We start from the raw sequence: 23,365 nt of genomic DNA on the forward strand, positions 1-23,365 counted from the left end.
CAGAAGGTAGTTTTCTTTATTACTCTGTCTTTACCAAGGCTTCAATGTAGTATTTTAGTGGGCTTTTAAAAAGACATCTTTTGAACTTAACTGTCCTGTTTTGTATCATTAGTATCTTCATTCTGTCCTTCATTTAGTTAGTTGCTTTAATTCTTTCTTGTACAAACTAGCTGCATSTTTCTCTGTTGGGACCTAATTTTTCCATTGGTGTTGAAACTAAAAGAAGGTTAGAAGATTGAGATCTGTGTTGTTGATGTATACTACCTGTGACTTCATGAAATTAAGGAAGCATTTTGAATTCTGGAAAATGTTTTTCTGTGATCAAAGTATACCTTTCTAGCCTACAACTACARATCTGAGTTGTTTTGAAACATGAGATTAGCGTTTTGTGACTGATTATAATGTATGAGCATTTGCACAACTGTTTTTCAGTAATTGAAAAGCTCTGTTTATTATTTTTAAATTTCTTGTATATTTAGAGCAAGATGTGTGTTTATGGTAAACTGTTCTGTTTGCGTAGTAGCCGTGTGCCAGACTGTTGAGATTAGAATTTAAGACTAGTAAAGCTCAGGTACAAGCTAATTTGCAAAGCTTCTCTACACTAAAATTCCAGGTCATGCATTCTCTCTACAGGAAATAAAACGAACGTTTGGAGGATTGAGGTCTGTACAACTGTCTGTAAACAGTTGGTACTTATGTAGCATAAAGGAATCATACTGAAGAGTCTATTACAGTCTGGTTATTATAGTTGAAATTCAGTATTACAGTGCTGTTAGACTCAATGGATTAAAACGTAGTGCAGTGTCCTCCGTCAATACTTGCAGTATCTGAAAGAGAATAAGACATTTGTGTGAGAAGAGGGGAAGGCATTTCTTTTGTTTGATTTGGGGTTTTTCTTGGGATGGGAGGAAGGCAGGGTGTAGCTTTTGTAACTTGTGCTTTGGGATTATTGGGGGCTTTATTTTAATAGTTTCATTTGTGACTTCTTGGCAAACTTGATAGTTTGGGGTGAGATAAGAAACGAGGATTGTTCTTTGAAAAGGTGGAACCTTGGTAAATTGAATAACATCAAAAAGAGTTGAGCTCAGAATTTAGTAAAGTGAAATTGGTCTTTGCATTGGCCTATGGAAAATGTAGATCACTGCTTAAAGTTAATTTGATCCTAGTTTCCTGTGACATGCTTAATAAGACATTTGTGAGAACTTCATGACAATTGTCAACAGTGAACAAATGATGACCATTTTAGTTTGCAAAGGTCTTTTAATAAATACTTAAATTTTTTTTCAGAGAGRGAAGTATCTTCTTGAACTTTGAGATTTTCTGTGTTCAGTGGGAATGTTTTAACACATTTTAATAAAGTAGCTATTAACAGAGGAAAACATCTAGGATATTCATATTGTTCAGCTTGGCTGGGACATGACTTTAACAAAAAGCATAAGGTTAAGTATATATGTTCCATATAAAACTATGGAACAGCATGAATTATTTTATTATATATACAGATTATTTTTTTAATGCTTAAATAGCTATTCAGTCTTGGTAGAATGGATAAGTCCAGAATGATTTGCAGACTGTATTTTGTTTCTTGATAGGGATTTTTACTCCATCTCATTAAATGTTTTTATGAAATTTTATTTCAGTAATGAAGCTGTTTTAAGCTCAAGCTTTGACTCTGACCAACAAATASGAGGAAGACAGCTCTAGACCCAGCATTTATTAGACAAGCTACAGCAGTGTAGCTTTGCCACAGTAGGAATGGTACATATTCCATCCTGGGCTACGTAGACCTGCTGTTTTCCCTGCACCAGCTCTAGTACTCATCTGACCCCTGTTCAGTTTGAAAAATTACTGGAAAGCCATTGTAGAGTCTTCCTACTTTTCTGAATGAGCTCTGAAGAGTGAGTGACTGGACAAAAGAAGGGAAGGTCAGGCTGTCTTTGAGCTACTCCTTTTTGTCTTGAACATAAATGCACAGGYTCTGTTAATTAAAATTGATGGTATTACAGATTGGATTCGTCTGGATATAAAATGTAAGTTAAAGGAAAGAAGTGGGATAAAAGGGTAAGGAAATGTAGGGGAAGAGAAAACTTAGGATTTAGATTTTAGGATAGTGTTGAGCTGTAACTTAAAGTTATAAACAGTTTTATAAGGTCTTACTTTCTGTGCAAGTATTCAGTTGGAACTTAACTCACATAAATGAGGATTTTTAGTTTAAAGATAAAAGCAGCCAAAAATTATATGTAGTCTTTAGTCTTTTTAAAATCATTAAAAGGAAATGTTGTAGAGGGAAGATTTTTGCTGACTCCTTAACTCACTAAAGGGTTTATGTAATAAGGAGGGGGGACTGTGGCAGTGGTTCATGTAACAATAATAAATATAGTATCTTGAATATGCTGAACTCTATCAGACATGAATTGTGTTTGCATGTGATACAGTACAGCGTGATATGCCTTATTACMTCTGATATCTTTCCTTTCTTCTGAGATGCACCCTTTTCTTAAGAAAAAATGTATGCGCTAGCATGTTAAAGGTATGGTTATGTCATTGATATCTCATGTCATGAAATAATTACTAATTGAATGTGAAGTATTCCTCAGAGGTCACTGGAGATACTGTTTTCTAAAGTCATACTGATTTACCATGAGTTAATTACTTAAGTATTTACTGACAGAAATTATACCAAAAGTTTGTTTTATCCTCATACAGTAAATACTTTAGTATATACAAAGATAAATGTTAGAAATTGCTTTCTGATTATGCAGTATTTTCATTATGATTTCATTGACTTGTATTATGATTTCATTGACTTGGTATTGTCATTTTTGAGCACAATTAAAATTTGTAAATTTAAGTAGCTTTGATCTTGACTTAATTTCATGAAGGGTTTTTTACATCTGTGTATCACTGCGACGTTAAGGCTACAGTAGACATTCTAAGTTGTTATATGCTGGAGTGTAGAAAGTTCTGAAAGTTCTATTTTTAATGCTAAATTAACTGTCAATTTAGATAATTACCAAGCTGCTTGACTGTTTACTTTTGGTGTATAYAACTTCTGTGCTTGAAGTCCATTTTTTGGACAGTTTATCAGCTTTTTTTTTTTCTTAAGGAGTTCAAAGGGATTTCCAGTGTTTAGTAGCTGCAGCTATGTCTCACAAATTCTGATCCTGAATTGCTGCCCTTGGTATTGCCCTGCCTGAATTCTTTTCCTCTTGTGTAATTGTTAGGACCCAGTGTACAGTTTCTGTTTAAACAAGGTGAAGAGAAATAAGTATTCTTCTGGACTTGACTTCGGTATATATATTGGCAACCTGCACAGAATAGTTTTTGAGATGCTTTCACCGGCAGAGTTATTTGGGGTAGCAAAAGTTGATTTGGGAAAAAYAGACCCAGTCACAAAAGGGCTCAGTTAGATGCAATTTATCTAAGTGTCATTGTTGAAAAATGCRAACGATCTGGTAACTAAATCAATAATTACGTATATCTACATTTTCTTTGTCACCTATTGTCAGTCTGACACATGTTTTTTTACCACTTTGATTATTGTTTCCAGTAAATCTCTTATGTTTCTACAGATTGCTTCCTTTGGCAGTTCTTGGTATGCAAGATTTAGCTGTGCTATATATATTCAAGAGKTTTTTTTATAATTTCATTTCAGTTATCTAGAAAAGTATGAAAAAGTCCATCATTTTGGGGAGGAGGATGATGAGGTACAACCAGGCAATCCAAAGCCACAACTTCCTATTGGTGCAATTCCAACTTCCTATAACTACCAGCAACACAGCGTGTCAGGTAAATTCTTGAGGATAAAAGTGCTATTTTTTTCATATGTATGTGCATTTTTTTCTTTTTTTTTTGACAGGCTGCAGAAAMAGTGCGCAGATAAATTTGGAATATTATTAAAATCATCAAGTCTGTAGGACACTCAAATGATTAGCTTTATACACTCAAAAACCTGTGAACCACAACAAAACAAATACTAAAATCCATAAGCTATTTCTCTTCTTTACGAATATTATCCTTTTTAATTAGTAGAGCTGCATAGTTACTTGTCTTAAAAAAAATTGCCTTGAAAAATTGCAGTGTGTTTCTTGTTATTTCTCTATWGAATCAAATACCTGAATTGAACCTACAATTACTTAAGTTTTAAATCAGAAGCTGGTGGGCTTTGTGGAATGAACAGCTTTAATTAAAGATTGTGTTTTCTAAGCTTTTCTTTGGGAGAATGTGCTGCACTGTTGCATTCTGGAGGTGGTGAAGGAACTAATATGTAACCAGAAAGGTAAACAGCAAAGCAGAATGTGTTCAACACTTTGGCCAGACAAAAAATGCATTGAGTGCTACAAAACCTGATTAAAAACTGCAATAATTTATAAATAAACTTTTAAAAAGTTGTTACTCATCGTAACACTGTTTAATGTATCATCTCAAAATTATTTTGTTTAGCTGTAAAAATGTTTTATTTTCTTCTTAYTTAGATTATCTTCGTCAAAGCTATGGGCTGTCTATGGACTTAAACTCACCAAATGACTATAATAAGTTGGTGCTTTCACTGTTATCTGGACTCCCAAATGAAGTGGACTTTGCAATTAATGTGTGTACTCTTCTTTCAAATGAAAGCAAGCATGTTATGCAGCTTGAAAAGGATCCTAAAATCATCACTTTACTGCTGGCAAATGCTGGGGTGTTCGATGACAGTAAGTATAATACAAGGTTTTTGCAACAGAAAGAGTCCATTCCCATTGTAGCATCTTTGACAATTCATCATAATTAAAATTTTAATAACTTACTTCATGGGAATATACTTTCTGTCTAGTTTTTCTCTTTACTTYGTTCACAATTACAGGTTTTATCAGACATTACAAATACCTTTTAAGTTAGGTAATTTAAAAATCTATTTAACAGGTTAGTGAAATGTGGGAGTTAGTTTTTTGACAGTAAAGTTCAGTTGTTCAGGATGATAAATTTATAGCATTGGGTTTCCATTTGTTTGGAGTGTATTACTGTTTCCTTTTGAATTTGTAGGACCATGCTGACTTTTCATCATTCTTTTCTAATGGCAATTGCAAATCTAAAAATTGAGAAAAGGTAGTCTGAAAATAATGGCTTGCTAACATTTTTGTCCTGATGCTTCACTACGCAKTCAGGTGAAGTGAAATGTAGAATATAAAACTCACGGGATAAAAATCTTACTCTGATTTTCAGAATTACTTCATGTGTTAGCAGATAAAATTTGAAAGAGAGTTGATTCTATCAAAATACTAAAATATGTGAAATAAATTCTTCAGATTTTTTCAGTGTGATCTGTATGCCTAATTACTCCTTGTCTTTCTGTCGAGAGGAGCAAAAYATAAGTTAACCTAAACCATTGTAAAATCATAGCAGCATAACTTTTGCCTTGGTATGGTGATGAGGAAGTATTTACTGGGTTTATGTGCTGGGTTTGTATTTCTTTTCTTTTTTGTTGTTGTTTCGTCTGTTTGGTTTTGTTAGGATTGGGGTTTTTGTTGTTGTTTGGGGGGTTTTGTTGGTTTGTTAGGGTATTTTTTGTTAGTTTAGGGGGTTTCTGTTGTTTGCTTAGTTTCTTTTGGGGGGTGTTTTTGTTTGGTTTGGTTGTTGTTGTGTTGGTTGGGGTTTTTATACTGCATTTCAGAAATTACCTCCATAAGAAATTGCTCAAATGAGCCTTTTCACCCAAGCATAATTAAGTCTAGTAATACAGATGATCGTATCTGTTTGAGTATAAATCTACTTTACATGTGTAAGCATAAATGTAGTGGGGATAGATCAAAKATTCTGTTTTAAAATTTTTTGGGAAAAGCCAGTGTTACCACTCTATATGGTTTGGTTTTTTTAATCATTAGCTTTTTTACATAATGATTTGTGGCTTCCCTGTTCTTCCCCCARTATTGCATTAGTATTCTCCAGCTTCTCTTGCTCTTTCAGTTTGTACACGTGTCCTTCTGATTTGGTTAGATCTTGGTCGTTTAGTGTTTGTATCTACTCCAGTCGCAAAAACTTTCAAAGGAAAGTATTTGAGAGGAAGCTAAAGGAAAACTTAACCCCACATATGATTCCAGAATGCTTGCTCTCTAGATTTTTGAGGTTACTATCAGTCACAATAGAGGTCTTCTTCTGATGGAACTTCTATAGATTTTTAAAATAATTCATTTGAGTTTTTTATTGCTATTTTATGATTTTTTTTTTTGATACTGTAGAGGTAAACAGTGTGGTCTGGGGTTTTTAACTTGAAGAACAGATTTATTCCTTAGCTTGTCTGTATTAGTGTTTTTTGAAAAATACTTGAGGTAAAGCCAAGAGGAATGGTAAGTGTGTGATGAACTCATTCTTTTCATTCTCTGGGAAAATCCTCATTTTTATCTTACRTAATTATGTCTTCTTCTGGATAAATCCAGGGAAATGTCCTAGCAGAATTAGGAGGACTGGGATAAATGGGGGAAAGAAATGGCAGGGCTATGTTTACCTATTTTTGAAGCATGAAGCTTCAATTGGAAATACTTACTTTTTTATAATATAAATAATGAAGGTAAATCTGACAGGTTTCATGATTAAATGATGTCTCTAATTAGTAAATTCAAGCATTTTGAAAATTCTACCATGATAATTTCAGATGTCAATAAAAAATAGCTGATTAACTTCATTTAATATAGGTTTTAGATTTTTCTTGTCTGTAATTAAGTTTTGTAATAGTTTTCATTTATAAAGTAGTGTTTTTAGCTAGAATATTTTATCAGCTTCCATCCTGTCCCTTGTTAAACTTCATGACTAAGATTGCAGGTCATGGGGCAACTCCAAGGGTTTTTGGGGGTATATAATATTTTCAGCTTGGAGAGCTGCATGAGCCTCGGTTTGGATTCTATAAATTGAAAGCTTTTGTACTCTTGGAACTGAGATTTGTAGCATTTTTTTCAGAACAAGAAACCAGGATGAACCAAAATGTTTAAGTGTGACTTAAATGTGTCATTTGTTCATTGCAGAACTGTTGCAAAGCAGAGTTTATTTTGGATTGACTCAGCATTTTAGTCAGATTCATTTGAGTCTTTGTTGCTTTCAAGGAATGATGATTAYGAAGGTTGTGGTAGTGGCTCCATCAAACACTCAAGAACATCCATTACTCGTCTTGGTTAATTATTGAATTTGAATTGAAGGCTGTCAAAATCTTACTACTGTTAAGTTTTTTAGAAAATAAAAGTGGAAATGTCTTCAATTATTACAGTACTGTTTGTGCTTACATGGTGCACATGGAAAACAGTTCTTGATGTGAGGGTGAAAATAGAACAGTCATCTTGACTTCTGGAAAGAGCTATGGATAAGTTTGCCCTGTGTTTTTTTAGCAGGGTTCACAAAGTACCCCTTTGTGTATGAATTCCTTAGTCTCAGTTTAAACTGTAAAACTGCAGTAGCTGTTAATTAAATTACAACAGGCATTTCAATTGGTTTATGCGGTATTTTTTAAAATCAAAAGGAAACACTGGAAGAGTCTACAGTGTTCTTGAATCTTTAGTTTATGGATTAGTAAAAAATGTTTATTTTATTATTTTACTAAATTACACTTTTTTGTGCTTAAAGCTTTAGGATCATTTTCTGCTGTATTTGGAGAAGAGTGGAAGGAGAAAACTGATAGAGATTTTGTTAAGGTAATCCAAAAATTATTAAAATAATTTTGTACTGCATATGGTGGGTATCAAATCCTTGAAGAAGATTGAAAATTCTAAAATGTACTATCACATGTCTTTAAATTACTCTCAACTCTATTCCTTTGATTTAAATATAACAGGACACTATGTCAGTTACCTTAAAATGTTTCTATAAAAAAAAGAAGTGTATTAAGAAAAAAATAAAATAGGTATAGGAAAATGACCAAAAGTTTCCATGTTTCTTCTTACAAGGTAACTAATATGTGTGAAGAAAAGGAATGTTGGGCAACATATTTAACAAGAGACAATAATGCTGTTTTGTTTTGTTTTTAAAAACTGCCATGATCAGTTAAGAAACATTCTGATTAATTAAAATTAAGATAGCATAAGAAGCACAACAGAAGTACTTAAATAGATCAGCAATGTTGCAGGTTTGTTTCAGTTAAGCTATTTTTGCACAAGGCTTTTTTAATCTTCCCACTAGAGGGCATGAGCTACTGTACAAGCACTGAAATGAGGTAAAAATAGAACTAAAGTTTCTTTGAATGAATGGTTATTTATTCAAGATTAACTTTTTTAGGGGAGTGAGAGCATGAATTATAGCTGAAAGAGAATTGATATTTCAACATATTTACTATGATATGCARTTTCTTTGAATTACAGGTGATTACTTGCGTGAAGTAGAAGAAATAGAAGAAAGATAGATTAAAATATATTTTGATACCTTATGCTGTTTATTAAGTAAAAGYGTGAAAAGATCATTTTTTGAGTTCCTTATGAAGCCAGGTTTCTGCTCAATTCCATAATTGTTTCATATACCGGTATTGCAGAGCAGTATTTGTTGGGAGCTTTCTCCATTTATCTTTTGTTTTATTTTTATGTAACTCAGTTTGGGAACAAGCTGGCCCACTGTGGTTTTAGTTAAATGATAAGTATTGTTGAAAGACTAGTAAACAGATTCTCTAATGAGAATTTCTTAAGTAAACGTGAAACCRAAATAGTTAAAATCCTATGTTTGAGAGTATACAGACTTGAAAATGGGATTCAAATTTGCCGAAGCTAAGTGTAAAAATGTTTCATATCTTAATTTCCTTTTTCCATTGAAAAAAATGTGTCCAGAAGCATTGTAGGTTGTGTTTTGATTTGTTTGTTTGTTTTTTGAGGCACTTAGCACTTCTGTGTTGACTTCACCCTAAACTGTCGCAGACTGTTGCTGATCTAGAGCAGAAACAAGCGGCATGTCTAGATCTGTAAACATCTAAAATTATACAGTATTCCAATTTATTWCATATTAATTGTATAAACTTAAGTAATTGTTAAAGGGCAGATGGTTCTTACAAATGTTTTAACCAATTTTTAGGTAGAACCACTGTAACTGCAATAAAGTTTACTAATAAAAATCTTGGATGCTCTCCAAGATCTATTTTTGGACATTACAACATGTATAGTACCACTCTGTAGTGAAATACTGCTGACAGCATGTCAGAAATACTTGGAAGCATGTGGAAAACTAACATCAGATCTAAAAGTAGCTCTAATGCCAAGAATCCAGATTTTTCAGAGTATCTCACTGCAAGCATTTGTGTGACCCTGATACTGGAAGTAATTTATTTTGTATTGCAGCTGTGTCTGTGTAAAAACAGGAATCGGGGGGAAGCATGGGAGCTTCATGACATAGGAGAGGGATACTTGGTTGTCAGCATAGAGTTTGTGTATCGATTTTGGTGTTTATTTTTGGTTTGTTTTTTTTTAATGTGCTTTTGCAGTTTTAAGACAATAAAAYGGCTATTAAATAAGTTCTTCCTTTCACCTTTCATTTTATCATTTTTTAAAAAAACCCTTTGTTTTTTCTTGTTTTTCATTTTGCTGCTAGTTGTGTCCTCAAGTGTCACTGCTGTTCCAGTTGCAGGTGAAGATGAAAAACGATGTGTTTCTTTATACTAAATTTCAAGGCAATCAATTGCCTTTCTCTGCTTTTTTCCCCCTTCCCTCAGTCCTTACTGCATTTTAAAAACCTGTTTGAAAATTGTTATTTTGTGATTTGTAATTTTCATTTTCTTACTTGCAGCTGGACATTTTTTCTCACTTTCAACAGAGCTTCCTTCTAACCTGAATCAAATATTTTTACTAGTCAGTGAATCTGTTCCTTTAATTGTCCAAATTTGAGTGTTGTTTAACTCAAACCTGCTGTTATCTCTCATTKCTATGTTAATTTCTTGCTTTCTTCCCTCTTGATTTTTCCTGGTGCTGTCAACAAGCTTCAACCTCTAGTTAGTTGGAATGACTGCATGTCCTTACTTAAGGCTTGGAGCAGCTGCCATTTAGCCAGCCATCTTGTATCTCTCCTGGTTTGTTTCATTGTCCCCATCCACAGGCTCTGATGGCATCCTGTTCAGATGTTTTATCCTCTATTCTGGAAACTTTCCCATTTTTAACTGTTTCACTTAGATTTGAATATCTTCATGTTACCGAGGTTCACTTTTGAGTATAGTTTCCTTTCAAGAGTGATTTGTTTATATAGTATATATTTGTTTATAATTTGACAGATTTAGCTGTTTTTCCAGGTATTTCTTTTGTGTCTCCAGCAGCAGCTCTGTGTCTGATGTGTAGTGTATGAATAATTGCATTACATTTCTTCATGYACCATTCATTTTTGTTTACTTCATTTTTAATGATTTGGATTTCAYGTTCTTGGACCTCTGGAGGCATTCTCTAGCTGTAGAGTCTCCAAATCCACATATATGCAGATTTTATGTCTTTCTTACCTCTATAATTTCATTTTGTGATTTTTTTTATTTTGTTGTCAAAATCTTCATTCTTCATATAAATTTAAAAATTCTTTCCTTTGATATGCATTTATTCTCTGAATCTTTCTCAGATAGAGAGATTCTTATGCACTTAAATAYCTGAAATACTTTTCAAACATCACTTTTCTTGTTTCTCCCAGTAATCTGTCAAGCTGACTTGACTCCAGTTGCTCTCTGTATATCTCCAATTGTATTTTTCTTGGGCAATAAGTAGTCATACATTAGGTTTTGTGGACTCAAATGTCCTTTGTTTTTATGGGCATTAATTTGGTTGATCTGATTTGCAGTGAATTCTGTATATTCCTTTGCATCTTTTTCCAGAGAAACTGGGCTACTCACAGTAATCAGGCTGTGAATGTGAATCAAGTCCTTTACCTTTGTCCATTATCTGTTAGTATCTGGATGTCATGTGTTTAAGTATTATTTGGTTGCTTCCAAGTTTTGGCTTTATGGTTCTATTAGCAGTGTGTTACCATGATCTAAATACATATATAGGAATAACTGTTGATAAAGACCTTTACTTTTGCACCCTGTCTTGTTTATTTCTATTAATATGTAGTACTGGATAGCAGCTATCCTTCGTTGTAGGGAATAAATAARTGCTTGTGATGCTAAACTGAGGTTTTTTTGCTTTTGTGCTGTGTTTTTCAAATTAATACCCAGAAAGCTTAACTTACGCTTTTCCACTTTTGCCTTTCCTTTGGGCAAAAAAAMCAAAAGCATTGTCATGTTTTGCCTGTTACCTTGTAATAGAATTTTGCCTATATGCCTTTGTTTCCGGTGGTTCTTGGTGATAGCTTCATTATTAATTAGAAAAATCTGTTTGTCACAAATGGTAAGAAGTTAAGACCTTTTTCTAGCTGCTCTTGTCTTTACTAAAATGAGGTAATAATCCTTTCTGTGCAAGTAATCCTCTTTGCTAAACAGTACTTGGGCGCCGTTTAGCAACATTGCAGTGAAAATAAAACTCTTACCCTTCCAATTTAGAAAATCTGTGGTATTGTATTTGTCAAGAAAATAGTCATGTCAAGCTTGGTATGAATGCTGTAATTTAGTAATTACATTTGCATAGCAAAATTTCTCCTGCTGTTCAGCTGGTTATACTTCCCATCCTTCCCTTTTTATCTAGATTTATTGGTGGTTTTATTCTGTGATTATAGGCAAGAGAGGAGCTGTATTTCGTTAGCGAGTCAAAGAAATGTACAAATTTTTATTAGTCAAAAGAAGGTTTATATTTTTTGTTCTGAARCACACATGAGAATATATGTATCATACATAGATTTTATATTATTATACATCACAATATGTATTTTTATTAGCTTGCAAACCTTGATCCCTTGATTAATTCTTGAGTTTCAACAGGACTTAGCAACAAAACAACCATTTACAGACCAGGCCATAAATTTGTAAAGTAATTTGAATCAGTCTGCTGAAGCATTCTGCTTTGGTTGTATGTATAAAGGTTTTTTGTGGTGGTGGTGCTTTTTCTTTCCTTTTATTGTTTTATGATGAAGTGGAAAACACAGACTCCTGCTTGAAGTTTCTATTTGGAAAGACTTTAAGCTGCTGCTAAGATCTGCTGAAATTGGGAGGAGTCACCTTATTCTGCCTTAGATCATCACTGTTTCTAGGAGGTGGAGAAGGATGAATTGTACTTTTTTTTTCCATTTATAATTTCTGTATTTCTAATGGTATATGGAAAGCTGCAGTATAGTTTCAGTACATGCTTCAGTACTCCTGTGGTAGTGTTGGTTGGTCATGACCGCATACTTCTTGTGCTTGAAGGGAGGAGTTTCTTAGTGTAAAGTACTGAACATCTTGCACATCATCACTTCTTAGTACTTTATTTCATCTGATAATACACAGAACTTTTGAAAGAACAATTATCTTAATATTATTTCTGTAWTTTAACATGATAGAAATAAAAGTAAGTAATATTTAAAGGAATATCCCCTAGAAATTAAGTATTTTTAATTCTTTCTTCAGTTTTGGAAGGATATTGTTGAGGATATTGAAGTTCGTGATCTAATTTCTGACAGAAGCAAATCTCAAGGTGAGACATCTTGGCTAATCTTAATACATGCATGTTGGTAAATACAGCAATGGAAAGACTAAAATTTATTTATTTACTTCATAGATATTCCATCAGAAGAATGGATTTGGGAATCCTTATTTCATCCACCTCGCAAATTGGGCATTAATGATATTGAAGGACAGCGGGTACTTCAGATAGCAGTGATTTTACGAAATCTTTCTTTCGAAGAGGGAAATGTTAAACTATTGGCAGCTAATCGTACTTGTCTTCGGTTCCTGCTACTCTCTGCTCACAGTCAYTTTATTTCTCTACGGCAGTTGGGGCTTGACACACTGGGAAATATTGCAGCAGAGGTAATGTGCTCCCAAACAKAACAATTCAAATATAAATTGATAAAGCATTAGTGTTAATGAAATTATTCTTTCTTCCTTTGTCATTGGATGGAGAAGGAAATCGATTGTTCTCAGAATTTGTTTGTAGCAATGTGGAAACAAGTGTTCGGAGCCAAAACTAAAATACAATTGTATGTGCCAGTTTGCAAAAATACAGTCATGTGAAGAAGACTGATGATACAGGGAGATACAAGACATTCACAGTATATAATTTTCAGTTTAGTTTCCCAGAGAGAAGAAAGGAATTTGTTAAATTCTGTGGTCTGTATGCTAGCTTCTTCACTTTATGATATCAAGCTTTAGTCATAACTTCAAAATAGTATGTTTAAGAAAGAGGGTTGTAGATTTTTGGAGTCGTTTGAATATTACAGAATATACTATTTCAGCATGTTATGTTACTGTGCAGGTAGATTATATGGATTTTATAGGTAGTATGTTCAGATACTCCTTACATTTTAAAATAAAGCATATAAATTTAAGTAAAATGGGTACTATCAGAGAATAAGACTGGAAGTACTGGTCCACTACTGAATATTGAAAGAAAGATGATGTTTTTCATTTACCATGTACTCAACTTCTTTTGAATGCGAAAGAATGTTACTGATGTCTGAGGCCTCTAATTGAGAAGCAGTAGATAGAAACAGAGAAGAACTGGGATAGTGTTTGGGAAGGAAAACTTTTTGTTATGCAAGTTCTGGTCTTTGTTGGGTATTAAAATCCATTGTGTGTACTGTTAAGTGCCTGAGAATAAAGTTATTTTCCTTATTCTGAGCACTGAAAAGTGTAAAGTAGATTACTGCTTCAAAGCAGAAGAGGGGGAGGGGGCTCAAAATGGTAGCTACAATCAAAAGTGCACAGAGTTCAGTTTTTTATGAGCATGAGTGAAATTTGTATGTGCTGCACTTAAACGCTTTTGAATCTTATCTTTTGATATGCAGATTTAAGGCTTTGAGTCACTAGCACTTTGTGGATATTGTTAGTAATTTCTTTTTCTTTCTGATCAGCTTCTTTTGGATCCTGTTGATTTCAAAACTACTCATCTAATGTTCCACACTGTTACAAAATGCCTCATGTCAAGGGATAGATTTTTAAAAATGAGAGGTAAGATCTCTAGCTGTTCTTCTTGTTGTCTTAGAATTGTAATTATTGCTGTTTRAAACTATTTTTGTATTTGTTCTTCAGGCATGGAAATCTTGGCAAATCTTTGTAAGGCTGAAGATAATGGTGTCTTAATTTGTGAATATGTGGATCAAGAATCCTATAAAGAGATCATATGTCATCTCACGCTACCAGATGTGCTGCTTGTAATCTCAGCACTTGAGGTGCTATACATGCTCACAGAAATGGGAGAAGTGGCCTGCTCAAAGATTGCTAAAGTAGAGAAGAGCATAGGTAAGGGAGAAGCAAAATCTATTACTACTCTCCCTTATGTATAAAAAAARGATTTAACCGCTGACCATGACATATTCTTAAAAATGTGGCTTGCTTGTGTGTGTGTGAGCACACAGCATGGGGATGGAATTTATTAAATTTATTCATTATGTCCTCAAGGAATTGATGATGCTAATGAAGTAGTTTCTTTTAATGCCATGAAGTATGTTAAAAAAAAACCTACAGAAGCATGCAGAGACTTGTTTCCTTTCAAAACATGGCAATTTTAAATTAAATCAGTTTTTTCCAACAGCATTCATTTGTCTTGTCCTAACGTCATTGTTGGTTTTACATTCAATGCTTTAGATACATTAGTATGTCTGGTTTCTATGGACATCCAGATGTTTGGACCTGATGCTCTTACTGCTGTAAAGCTCATTGAACACCAGTGTGTTAGCCAGCAAGGAATACTTGATGTCAGACCACAGGTAATGGATCATGGTTCTTCACAGGCCCATGCAACAGGTGTCCCAGGTGAGTAACACTGCAAGAGAGCACTCGTCTATAAAATTTCCCATATCATCTATRATATTTGTCTTCTCTAGATTTCTGATTCGTTTGCATAAATAAGTGTACCATCATACATAACATACATATCATTTTCAAACACTTGCTCATGAAGCAAATAACTTATGTTAGCAAAACTGTTGTGAAATAAGCTTTGAAAGAATTTTAATGCTTTTCAGTTGCTAATCTGAAAATTCTCTGAAAGTTCTATACATTCCTTATTTAAACTTGTTTAGTGCAAAGAGAAAACATCCATTCTACATTGTTCCCACAATTTGCAGAGAATTAGAGGTCCATTTTATATTGTGTTTTACACTTGATGTTATTCACCGGTAATATATAGTATTTGATAGAATTGCATAGATGATGAGATAGGTTCTAAGCCTGTGATGAGATCTTGAAGGTTCTAAACCATTTGTTTTTATGTGAACCAAATCTTAGCTATTCTTAGGAAGTTGCTGAGAAAGAACCATTGCAACAGACACTGGCTTGCATGTCTAAGTGTGCTGTTTCTGGAATGGGTGTGGAAAGGGCAGAAAAAATGACCAGGAGACAATGTAACCAAGGGGATGAAAAAGAGTGAATAGGATGAACTGATGTGACATTGCCATAAAATCCTCTGCATTATGTTTATATCCACTTAGGAAAAATAATTGCTGTGTATTTGTGCCTGTTTTGATGGAGTATTGTGCCACTTTAAAATCATGCTCAGTACTGTAAAGTACTGACATCATGAATCTGGAAGCAGCCTTCAGTAGGTGCACACCTCATGATTGCACTTTGGTGGTGACTCTGGCTCTGGCAAGCCCTCCTTCACTTTGGTAAACTGTGATGCAGATCTGTAGTCTGCTTAAGGCACCTTTATGACTTGCCTTAACTGGATACACCCTTACTGACAAACAGGACAAAATGTACTAGTAGATATCATGAAATGCTTCATTCAAGAGGACAAAAAWCATTTCAGCAAGTTTTGTTTTTGTTTCTTCCCCACGTTCTCTACAGCCTCTAGGACAGCACCACATGTTGCTCCACCTCCAGGAATAGTAGAAATAGACAGCGAGAAATTTGCATGTCAGTGGTGAGTGTATAGTTCTATTCAAATACTTAAATGAAGAAGAAAAACAAAGAAAATTACTGTATTCATGAGTCACAGAATTTTCTAATTTGCTTCTCTTTACTGCTAGACTCATTTGTCTGAAAACTACAAACCAAATCCATTCTGTCATTGCTTTGAAGAAGTATGAAAGCAAAAACTCAACCAGAATATTCATTTTTTTGCCTGTTGATCCATGAAATTACTTGTTTCGTCTCTTAGGACAGAATTTGATACGATTTTTAACTCTGATCTTGATTTAATTTTAATGCTGCTTTACAATTTATTTTTTAAAATTTTCAACCAGTGTTACCTGTTTCACAGGTATTTTTATCTGGTAATGTGTTGCTGTATTACTGAACTAATACAGAAGTTATTATCGAATTATGAAGCTAGGTCCCTCAAAACTCTTACATGATCAYTGTGAACCTGAAGTTAAGGAAGATCAAAGTCTTTCCCATCCAAATTATTTTRCTTTCAACGATTATTGTCGGATATTTAAAGAGAGACTCTCTCTTCTGTGGCTCCCATGTAGCCTGTGGGTCATCTTTCTGAACTATTTGTCTTACATAAATCAACTCACATTCTAAGTATTTGCATTAATAACTTCCTGATGGGCCCTGTCACCTCTTCTCCTTCACAGCTCATATGTTCATCTTTTGTCTAACTGAGGGGACTAGCACTTTCAAGATAAAGTGGGTGGAATTTACCAAGCTTAGTGATTTAGGTTATCATGTAGTTACACTTTCAGCAGAGCCTTGGCTGTATGGGGGAATGTTGTGGATTTTTATGGCTAGCTGATGTTTCCATGCTTCTCTTTGCACACTGCAAAGTATTATTAACTGTAATAATTAACTGCTGAAAGATTGAAAAAATACCACATTTAGGCATTTAAACAGGGATACCTGGAATAGACTCTGTACAGATCACATTGGCAATTTGCCAGCTGCTCTCTAACCAAAGCTAGGTTCCTAGGCTGCTTCTTTAAGTAATGTAGTGAGATTGTCCTCCAGTAGTAAAACAAGTTACCTTCATCAGCCAAGTTTCTGGTGAGGTTAGGTATTACCTTCTGGTGYCATCTTCTCTTGGTTTGCAATAGAGAGCATTAGACACTGCGCTTTCAGTAATAAAGTTGTRGGCATCGCTCTGTATACGATGTAAAATAGAAGGCCTGACTGTTAAATATGGATAGGTACCATGCTGCAATTATCTGATATCATCAAATGACAGAAGATACTGAAATAAACCATAGAGCATTGTGTCAGGAAGGTTTGGAATATCTGCTTTGTTTCTGATCCTGTGTGCTGCTGCAGCTGTCAGTGTTGAATGTTATTATTTTGTACTTTGTTTTCTTCAGGTTAGTCTTGGCTAGATATGCGCTMGTGAAAAACAAAAATTGTTATATAGCTCTGAAAATTCTCTTTAAATACTGTGCTCCCCCCACAAAAAAAAAGAATAGCTGCCTCTTTCAAACATTTTTGTCCATGCCAATGTGGACTGTCTTAAATTAATGTAAATTTTCATGGCATGTTTTAAGTCATTGCTTCCTACTGAGAGMAATAGGAAAATGARTAAATCATAGCTGTAGAATTTAGTTACTAGCTSTTGAAAGTGGCAAAAAGACAAGGTATTTAAGCTGACCTTCCTAAATGTATTATTAGCCAGCTTAGATTCAGTAGGAATGGTAAGTGCCTGTGACAGTAAAGTRCTGTGACCATTTTAAGTCCTGAATATCTTTAATTTGCTGGTTGCAGTGTTAGTGTGTCAGCCCAATACGACATATCCACCTGGACAGTCACTTGTCTGATATGCCAAATTTAATTTGTATCTAGACTTTCTGTTAATACAGTGTAATCTCAATTTTGTAATAATGTAATTCCAACAACTGCAGAAGAARTGGCATTTACTCCTTTTGAGAGAACACAATTTAGAGAATGTAAGCATAGGCTTTTCATCTAGTTATATTTGTAGTGTAGGGTTCTGCATAGGAGAATGCAGTGTAGTTTTCCAAAGTGTTAGCACCATGTAATAAATGCTGACAACTAAAACGTTTTTTATTCTGTCTGAACTTATATTCTTATGCCAGTATTTGAGCACTGAAAGAGAGTTGTTACTTGCCTCCATTTACTGCTGGGGATGAACCATTCCTTTGTCTCTGTATTGGAGTAGTGGATATAAGAGAAATAAAATTAAATTGATAGAAAATATTTCCTTTTCTCATAACTTGCTGGTTAGAGGTTAGATGGGCTGTGGACTTAGGGAGAATCTGTAGGAGAAATAAATACTTTTGACTGCTAAGTGAATATTAGATGTACAAACACTGACCTATGATAAACATTTTTGATGAAGAATTAGCTAGCTTACAGGCCATATTTTGCTAAAGTAGAACCATTAAGGAATAAGCATAGATCTGTGGGGAGGAGATGCCACCAAACCATGCATTTTCATTTGATTTTGTTTCAGAATATACAATAAAAAGGTATATGTAAAGACTATTTTGCATAAATAATATGTATATAACCACGTAAATGAGATTACATGGGAAACTGACCCRAAGGGGTAGGGGTCATATGTGTTGATTCATAAGCTGTAGGAAACTGTGAAACAGACATCTGACAAAACAATATACTAAAATGCTATTTTCTATGTTGTTGTCAGATCTCAGAAGTCTTTGTGATATAGACTGAGGTGTTTTAACAACCCCTTTAAAAGTACTCTCTCTGTATTTTGCTTCATAGTTTATTTTTTTCATCTCAGGTTGAATGCCCATTTTGAGGTGAACCTTGATTGCTCAGTCTCTCGAGCAGAAATGTACTCTGAGTACCTCTCTACTTGTAGTAAATTAGCTCGAGGTGGAATCCTGACATCAACTGGATTTTATAAATGCCTGCGGTAAGACCAGAACTCATGCAGCAATAAAGAAGTAATTGTATGTTCTCACTAATAACCTGTAGCTTTAGGTTTCTCTGAGAAAAGATCTACTGAGTTGAAAGACATCCAGTTTTGGAATTTTAATTGAAACAAATGTTTAGAGTTTGTTTAATTTTATTTCAATCTATTTCAAGATCTTTGAATGGATTTCTTCTCTGCCTCTAGTCCTTTAAATTATTTCTGAAGTAGTTTTTCTAGATTTTGTTATTTTCACTTAGGTTCTCTGACATCTCAGCCATCTGGGGGACCTGCTAGTCCTCAATGATGAATAATGACATGCTGTTGGAAAATCCTGCGGTATTGTAAAGATGTAGGCATTCCTGCTGTTACTCTGCACACAAGAGCAGTTAGGTAAAACAAAAACATTGTAAGAGTGTTCAGATACTGTGGTTTTTCACATAGATTTCTGTTGTGTTTGGCAGAACTGTCTTTCCAAATCATACAGTGAAGAGAGTAGAAGATCCAAGTAACAATGGTCAAGCGCATATACACGTGGTAGGAGTGAAAAGGAGAGCTATACCACTTCCCATTCAGATGTACTATCAGCAGCCACCAACTTCGTCTACCCCAGTTGTCCGGGTTGATTCAATGCCTGATGTGTCTTCGTCTCCTTTGCCAGCAGGTTTTTAAATTAATTATGTACAACATATTTTGCATTGATCCTGAAACCCTTATAAAAGCCAAACATTTTTGCATATAGCTTGAAAGTGTTGGAAGTTGAGGCCACCTGTTTTGATTGAGTTTAGTCAATAATGTTGGGAATAGCATTGCAATATTTCCTTGCATGCCATTCTAGTGTTGGACATGTAACGCATGAACTTGCCAGTCAGCAGACAAGCCATTACTGCTGCATCATTAATTCAGACTTAATATAGCTGAGAATAGAAACTGTAGAATTAATGTAGAATTGCAATTTCAGATCTTGGATTTTAAAGATATTGTTAGTTAATGTGTTTGAAATAATCTCTGCTTCCAAACTTTTACTGTGTTTTTTTTCAACAGGAATCCCACATGGGCTACCAAGCGTAGGAAATCACTATCAGAGGACCCCTATTAACCAGTCTTCAACTTTGACAGCAACACAGATGTCTTTTCCAATTCAAGGTGTTCACACTGTGGCACAGACTGTTTCTAGAATTCCACAAAATCCTATTCACACACAACAAAATGCTCCAATGACTGTTATACAGAATAAAGGTCCAATCTCCTGTGAAGTAGTGAAGGCCGCAGTAATACAGAGCTCTGTTCCTCAGTCTGCAGTTCCTGTTCCTATTGCTGTAGGAGGAGGTTCTAATCAAAATCACAGCGCTACAGGCCAGCAGCCGTCTGTTACAGTTGTGAGTTCTCAGATGCTTCACCACCAACCTGTAATTCAACAGCAGTCTCCACTGCACGCAGTGGTACCAGGACAGATACCTTCAGGCACTCCTGTTACGGTAATTCAGCAAGCTGTACCTCAGGGTCATATATTTGGCAGAGTACAAAACCTACCAGCATGCAGTTCAGCAGTTTCACAGGGTCAACAGCTAATCAGCACGACATCACAACCTGGGCAGACATCATCTCAGCAGTCCTCTGCGGGTAACCAGCAACAAGATACAGTCATCATAGCACCACAGCAGTACGTCACAACCTCTGCATCTAACATCGTTTCTGCCACCACAGTTCAAAATTTCCAAGTAGCAGCTGGGCAGGTGGTTACAATTGCAGGTGTCCAGAACCCACCAACATCTAGAGTAGGGTTTCAGAATATTGCACCAAAGCCTGTGCCGTCTCAGCAAGGTCCACCTGCCGTGGGGCAACAGCCACAGCAGCAGCCTCCACCACCATCCCAGCAAAGCGTAGTGATCGTAAGCCAGCCAGCTCAGCAAGGTCAGACGTATGCACCAGCCATTCATCAAATTGTGCTTGCTAACCCAGCTTCTATTCCTGCTGGTCAAACTGTCCAGTTGGCTGGACAGCCGAGCATTACTCCATCATCTTCACCATCCCCAGGTCCGGTTACAAATAATCAAGTCCCTACAGTTATGTCATCTTCATCTACCACTCCTCAGTCACAAGGACCCCCTCCTACTGTTAGCCAGATGCTTTCTGTAAAGAGGCAGCAGCAGCAGCAACATTCACCAGCATCATCGCAGCAGCAGGTACAGGTACAACAACCGATGCAAATGCAAGTTCAGTCACAGCAAGCTAATTCAGGAGTTGGCCAGCCCAACTCTGGTGAGTCTAGCCTGATAAAACAACTGCTTCTTCCAAAAAGAGGCCCCTCAACTCCAGGGGGGAAGCTTATACTCCCAGCTCCACAGATTCCTCCACCTAACAATGCAAGAGCTCCTAGCCCTCAGGTGGTTTATCAGATGGCCAATAACCAGTCACCAGGTTTTGGAGTTCAAGGACAGTCTCCAGCTCAGCAGCTGCTAGTTGGACAGCAAAATGTTCAGCTGGTCCCGGGTGCAATCCCACCCCAAGGGGCAGTGCAAACAGTACCCATTTCTAATTTGCAGATATTGCCAGGTCAGTTGATCTCAAACAGCCCAGCAACTATTTTCCAAGGGACTACTGGCAACCAGGTTACAATAACAGTTGTGCCAAATACAAGTTTTGCTACTGCAACTGTGAGTCAGGGAAATGCAACTCAGATCATTGCTCCAGCAGGAATTGCAGTGAGTGGAGCACAGACAGGAGTTGGGTTACAGGTGCAAACACTTCCAGCTACTCAAGCACCTTCAGCTGGACAATCACCGTGTACTGCTGCTCCCCCATTCAAAGGTGATAAAATAATTTGCCAAAAGGAGGAAGAGGCAAAGGAAGCAACAGGTTTACACATTCATGAACGTAAAATTGAAGTTATGGAGAATCCTTCCTGCCGAAGAGGAGCTGCAAACACCAGCAATGGGGATGCAAAAGAAAATGAAATGCAGGTGGGAAGTCTTTTAAATGGGAGAAAGTATAGTGACTCCAGTCTACCTCCTTCTAACTCAGGGAAAACACAGAATGAGGCCAATCAGTGCTCACAAGTCAGTAATGGGCCATCATTAGAAATGGGTGAGAACGGAGCTCCTGGAAAGCAGAACTTTGAACAAACGGACACACAGGAAATTAAAAGTGATTTGAAGAAGCCCCTAGTTAATGGAATCTGTGATTTTGATAAAGGAGATTGTTCTCATTTGAGTAAAAACATTCCAAATCACAAAACTTCCAATCATGTAGGAAATGGTGAGATATCTTCAGTGGAACAACAAGGGAATTTGGATGCTACACAACAAGATACTGCCAAAGGTGATCAAGGGGAAAGAATTTCTAATGGGCCTGTATTAACTTTGAGTAGTTCACCTGTTGTAAGCGGTACACAGGAGGCTGCAAAACTGTTAACCCAGCAACTTAGTGGTACCAACACTGATTTACCTAATGGACCTCTAGCTTCAAGTTTGAATTCAGATGTGCCTCAGCAACGCCCAAGTGTAGTTGTCTCACCACAATCTACAGCCTCTGTTATACAGGGGCATCAAATCATAACAGTTCCACACTCAGGACCTAGAGTGTCCCAGTCTACCCTGTCCTCCGAAGTTCGGTCTACTAATGGCACAGCAGAATGCAAAACTGCAAAAAGGCCAGCAGAGGATAATGACAGGGAAACTGTTCCAGGAATTCCAAATAAAGTAGGAGTTAGAATTGTAACAATCAGTGACCCTAACAATGCTGGTTGCAGTGCAACTATGGTTGCTGTGCCAGCTGGAGCGGATCCAAGCACTGTAGCGAAAGTAGCAATAGAAAGTGCTGTTCAACAAAAGCAGCAGCATCCAACCACGTATATACAAAGCATGGTCACACAGGTATGTTGCAGTGTTCTTTTTATGTTTATTCTGACTGTGATTCTGACTAATGTTGTGAAATAACATGGCTGAAAATGTGAGCTTTGTTGATATCTCTTGCATAGTATTTCAAATATTCAGAAAATGATGCTTTCTGTTCTTTCACAGACTAAGTTTTAACAGTTTACATACTTCTTCAATGTCAATGACAATAGTGGAATTTAAAATTTGTAGCTTAATAATACGTAGTGAGGAAGGAACTGCTTACTGTTTTCTTCCTTTAAGGATTAACTGTTCTGAAAACAACAGTGATTTGCTGGATGGTCTTGTAAAAATGTCAGTATTCTGCATTTTATTATGTGTCACTGTGGAATGGTGAATATGGGTTTTTTTTTAAAAACACACCATCTGGCTAGCTGAAATGAGTTGAAGTTCTTGGATTTAAAGTTGGTGTTCCAAGTCTTGCTTTGTGGGTTCACTACAGTTAGAAGAAAGTATTATTTTGTAAATTTGTTGAAATATCTGTATTTATTCATTACAAAATACCTACGATGTTTATCAATAAAACAAGCATTGTTTTGGTGGGGTTTTTTTTCTGTTTGCCAAACTTTGGAGAGAGGGTTTGTTGGTTTTTTGGTCCCCCGATTGAATTAATTTACCTTTTGAAAGTGGTTACTCYGTAACACTTTGCTACAAACGAGG

At 35.7% G+C, this 23,365-nt stretch overlaps 1 protein-coding gene across 1 annotated transcript in view; it reads left to right on the plus strand.

Annotated features, from left to right (window-relative positions):
• ARID2 (AT-rich interaction domain 2) overlaps positions 1-23,365 on the plus strand; it is a 93,361-nt gene that overhangs the window by 49,467 nt on the left and 20,529 nt on the right. Inside the window, exons 4-15 of the mRNA XM_057366162.1 lie at positions 3,656-3,789; positions 4,476-4,694; positions 7,588-7,655; positions 12,449-12,515; positions 12,600-12,850; positions 13,894-13,990; positions 14,072-14,281; positions 14,627-14,794; positions 15,830-15,905; positions 18,678-18,812; positions 19,274-19,473; positions 19,854-22,684. Coding sequence (XP_057222145.1) covers positions 3,656-3,789; positions 4,476-4,694; positions 7,588-7,655; positions 12,449-12,515; positions 12,600-12,850; positions 13,894-13,990; positions 14,072-14,281; positions 14,627-14,794; positions 15,830-15,905; positions 18,678-18,812; positions 19,274-19,473; positions 19,854-22,684 — 4,456 coding nt within the window. The remainder of the gene's footprint in view (positions 1-3,655; positions 3,790-4,475; positions 4,695-7,587; positions 7,656-12,448; positions 12,516-12,599; positions 12,851-13,893; positions 13,991-14,071; positions 14,282-14,626; positions 14,795-15,829; positions 15,906-18,677; positions 18,813-19,273; positions 19,474-19,853; positions 22,685-23,365) is intronic.

Source organism: Malurus melanocephalus, unplaced genomic scaffold, assembly GCF_030028575.1.
Source record: "Malurus melanocephalus ecotype Western Australia unplaced genomic scaffold, MMel_1.1 scaffold_60, whole genome shotgun sequence".
Classification (NCBI taxonomy): Eukaryota; Metazoa; Chordata; class Aves; order Passeriformes; family Maluridae; genus Malurus; species Malurus melanocephalus.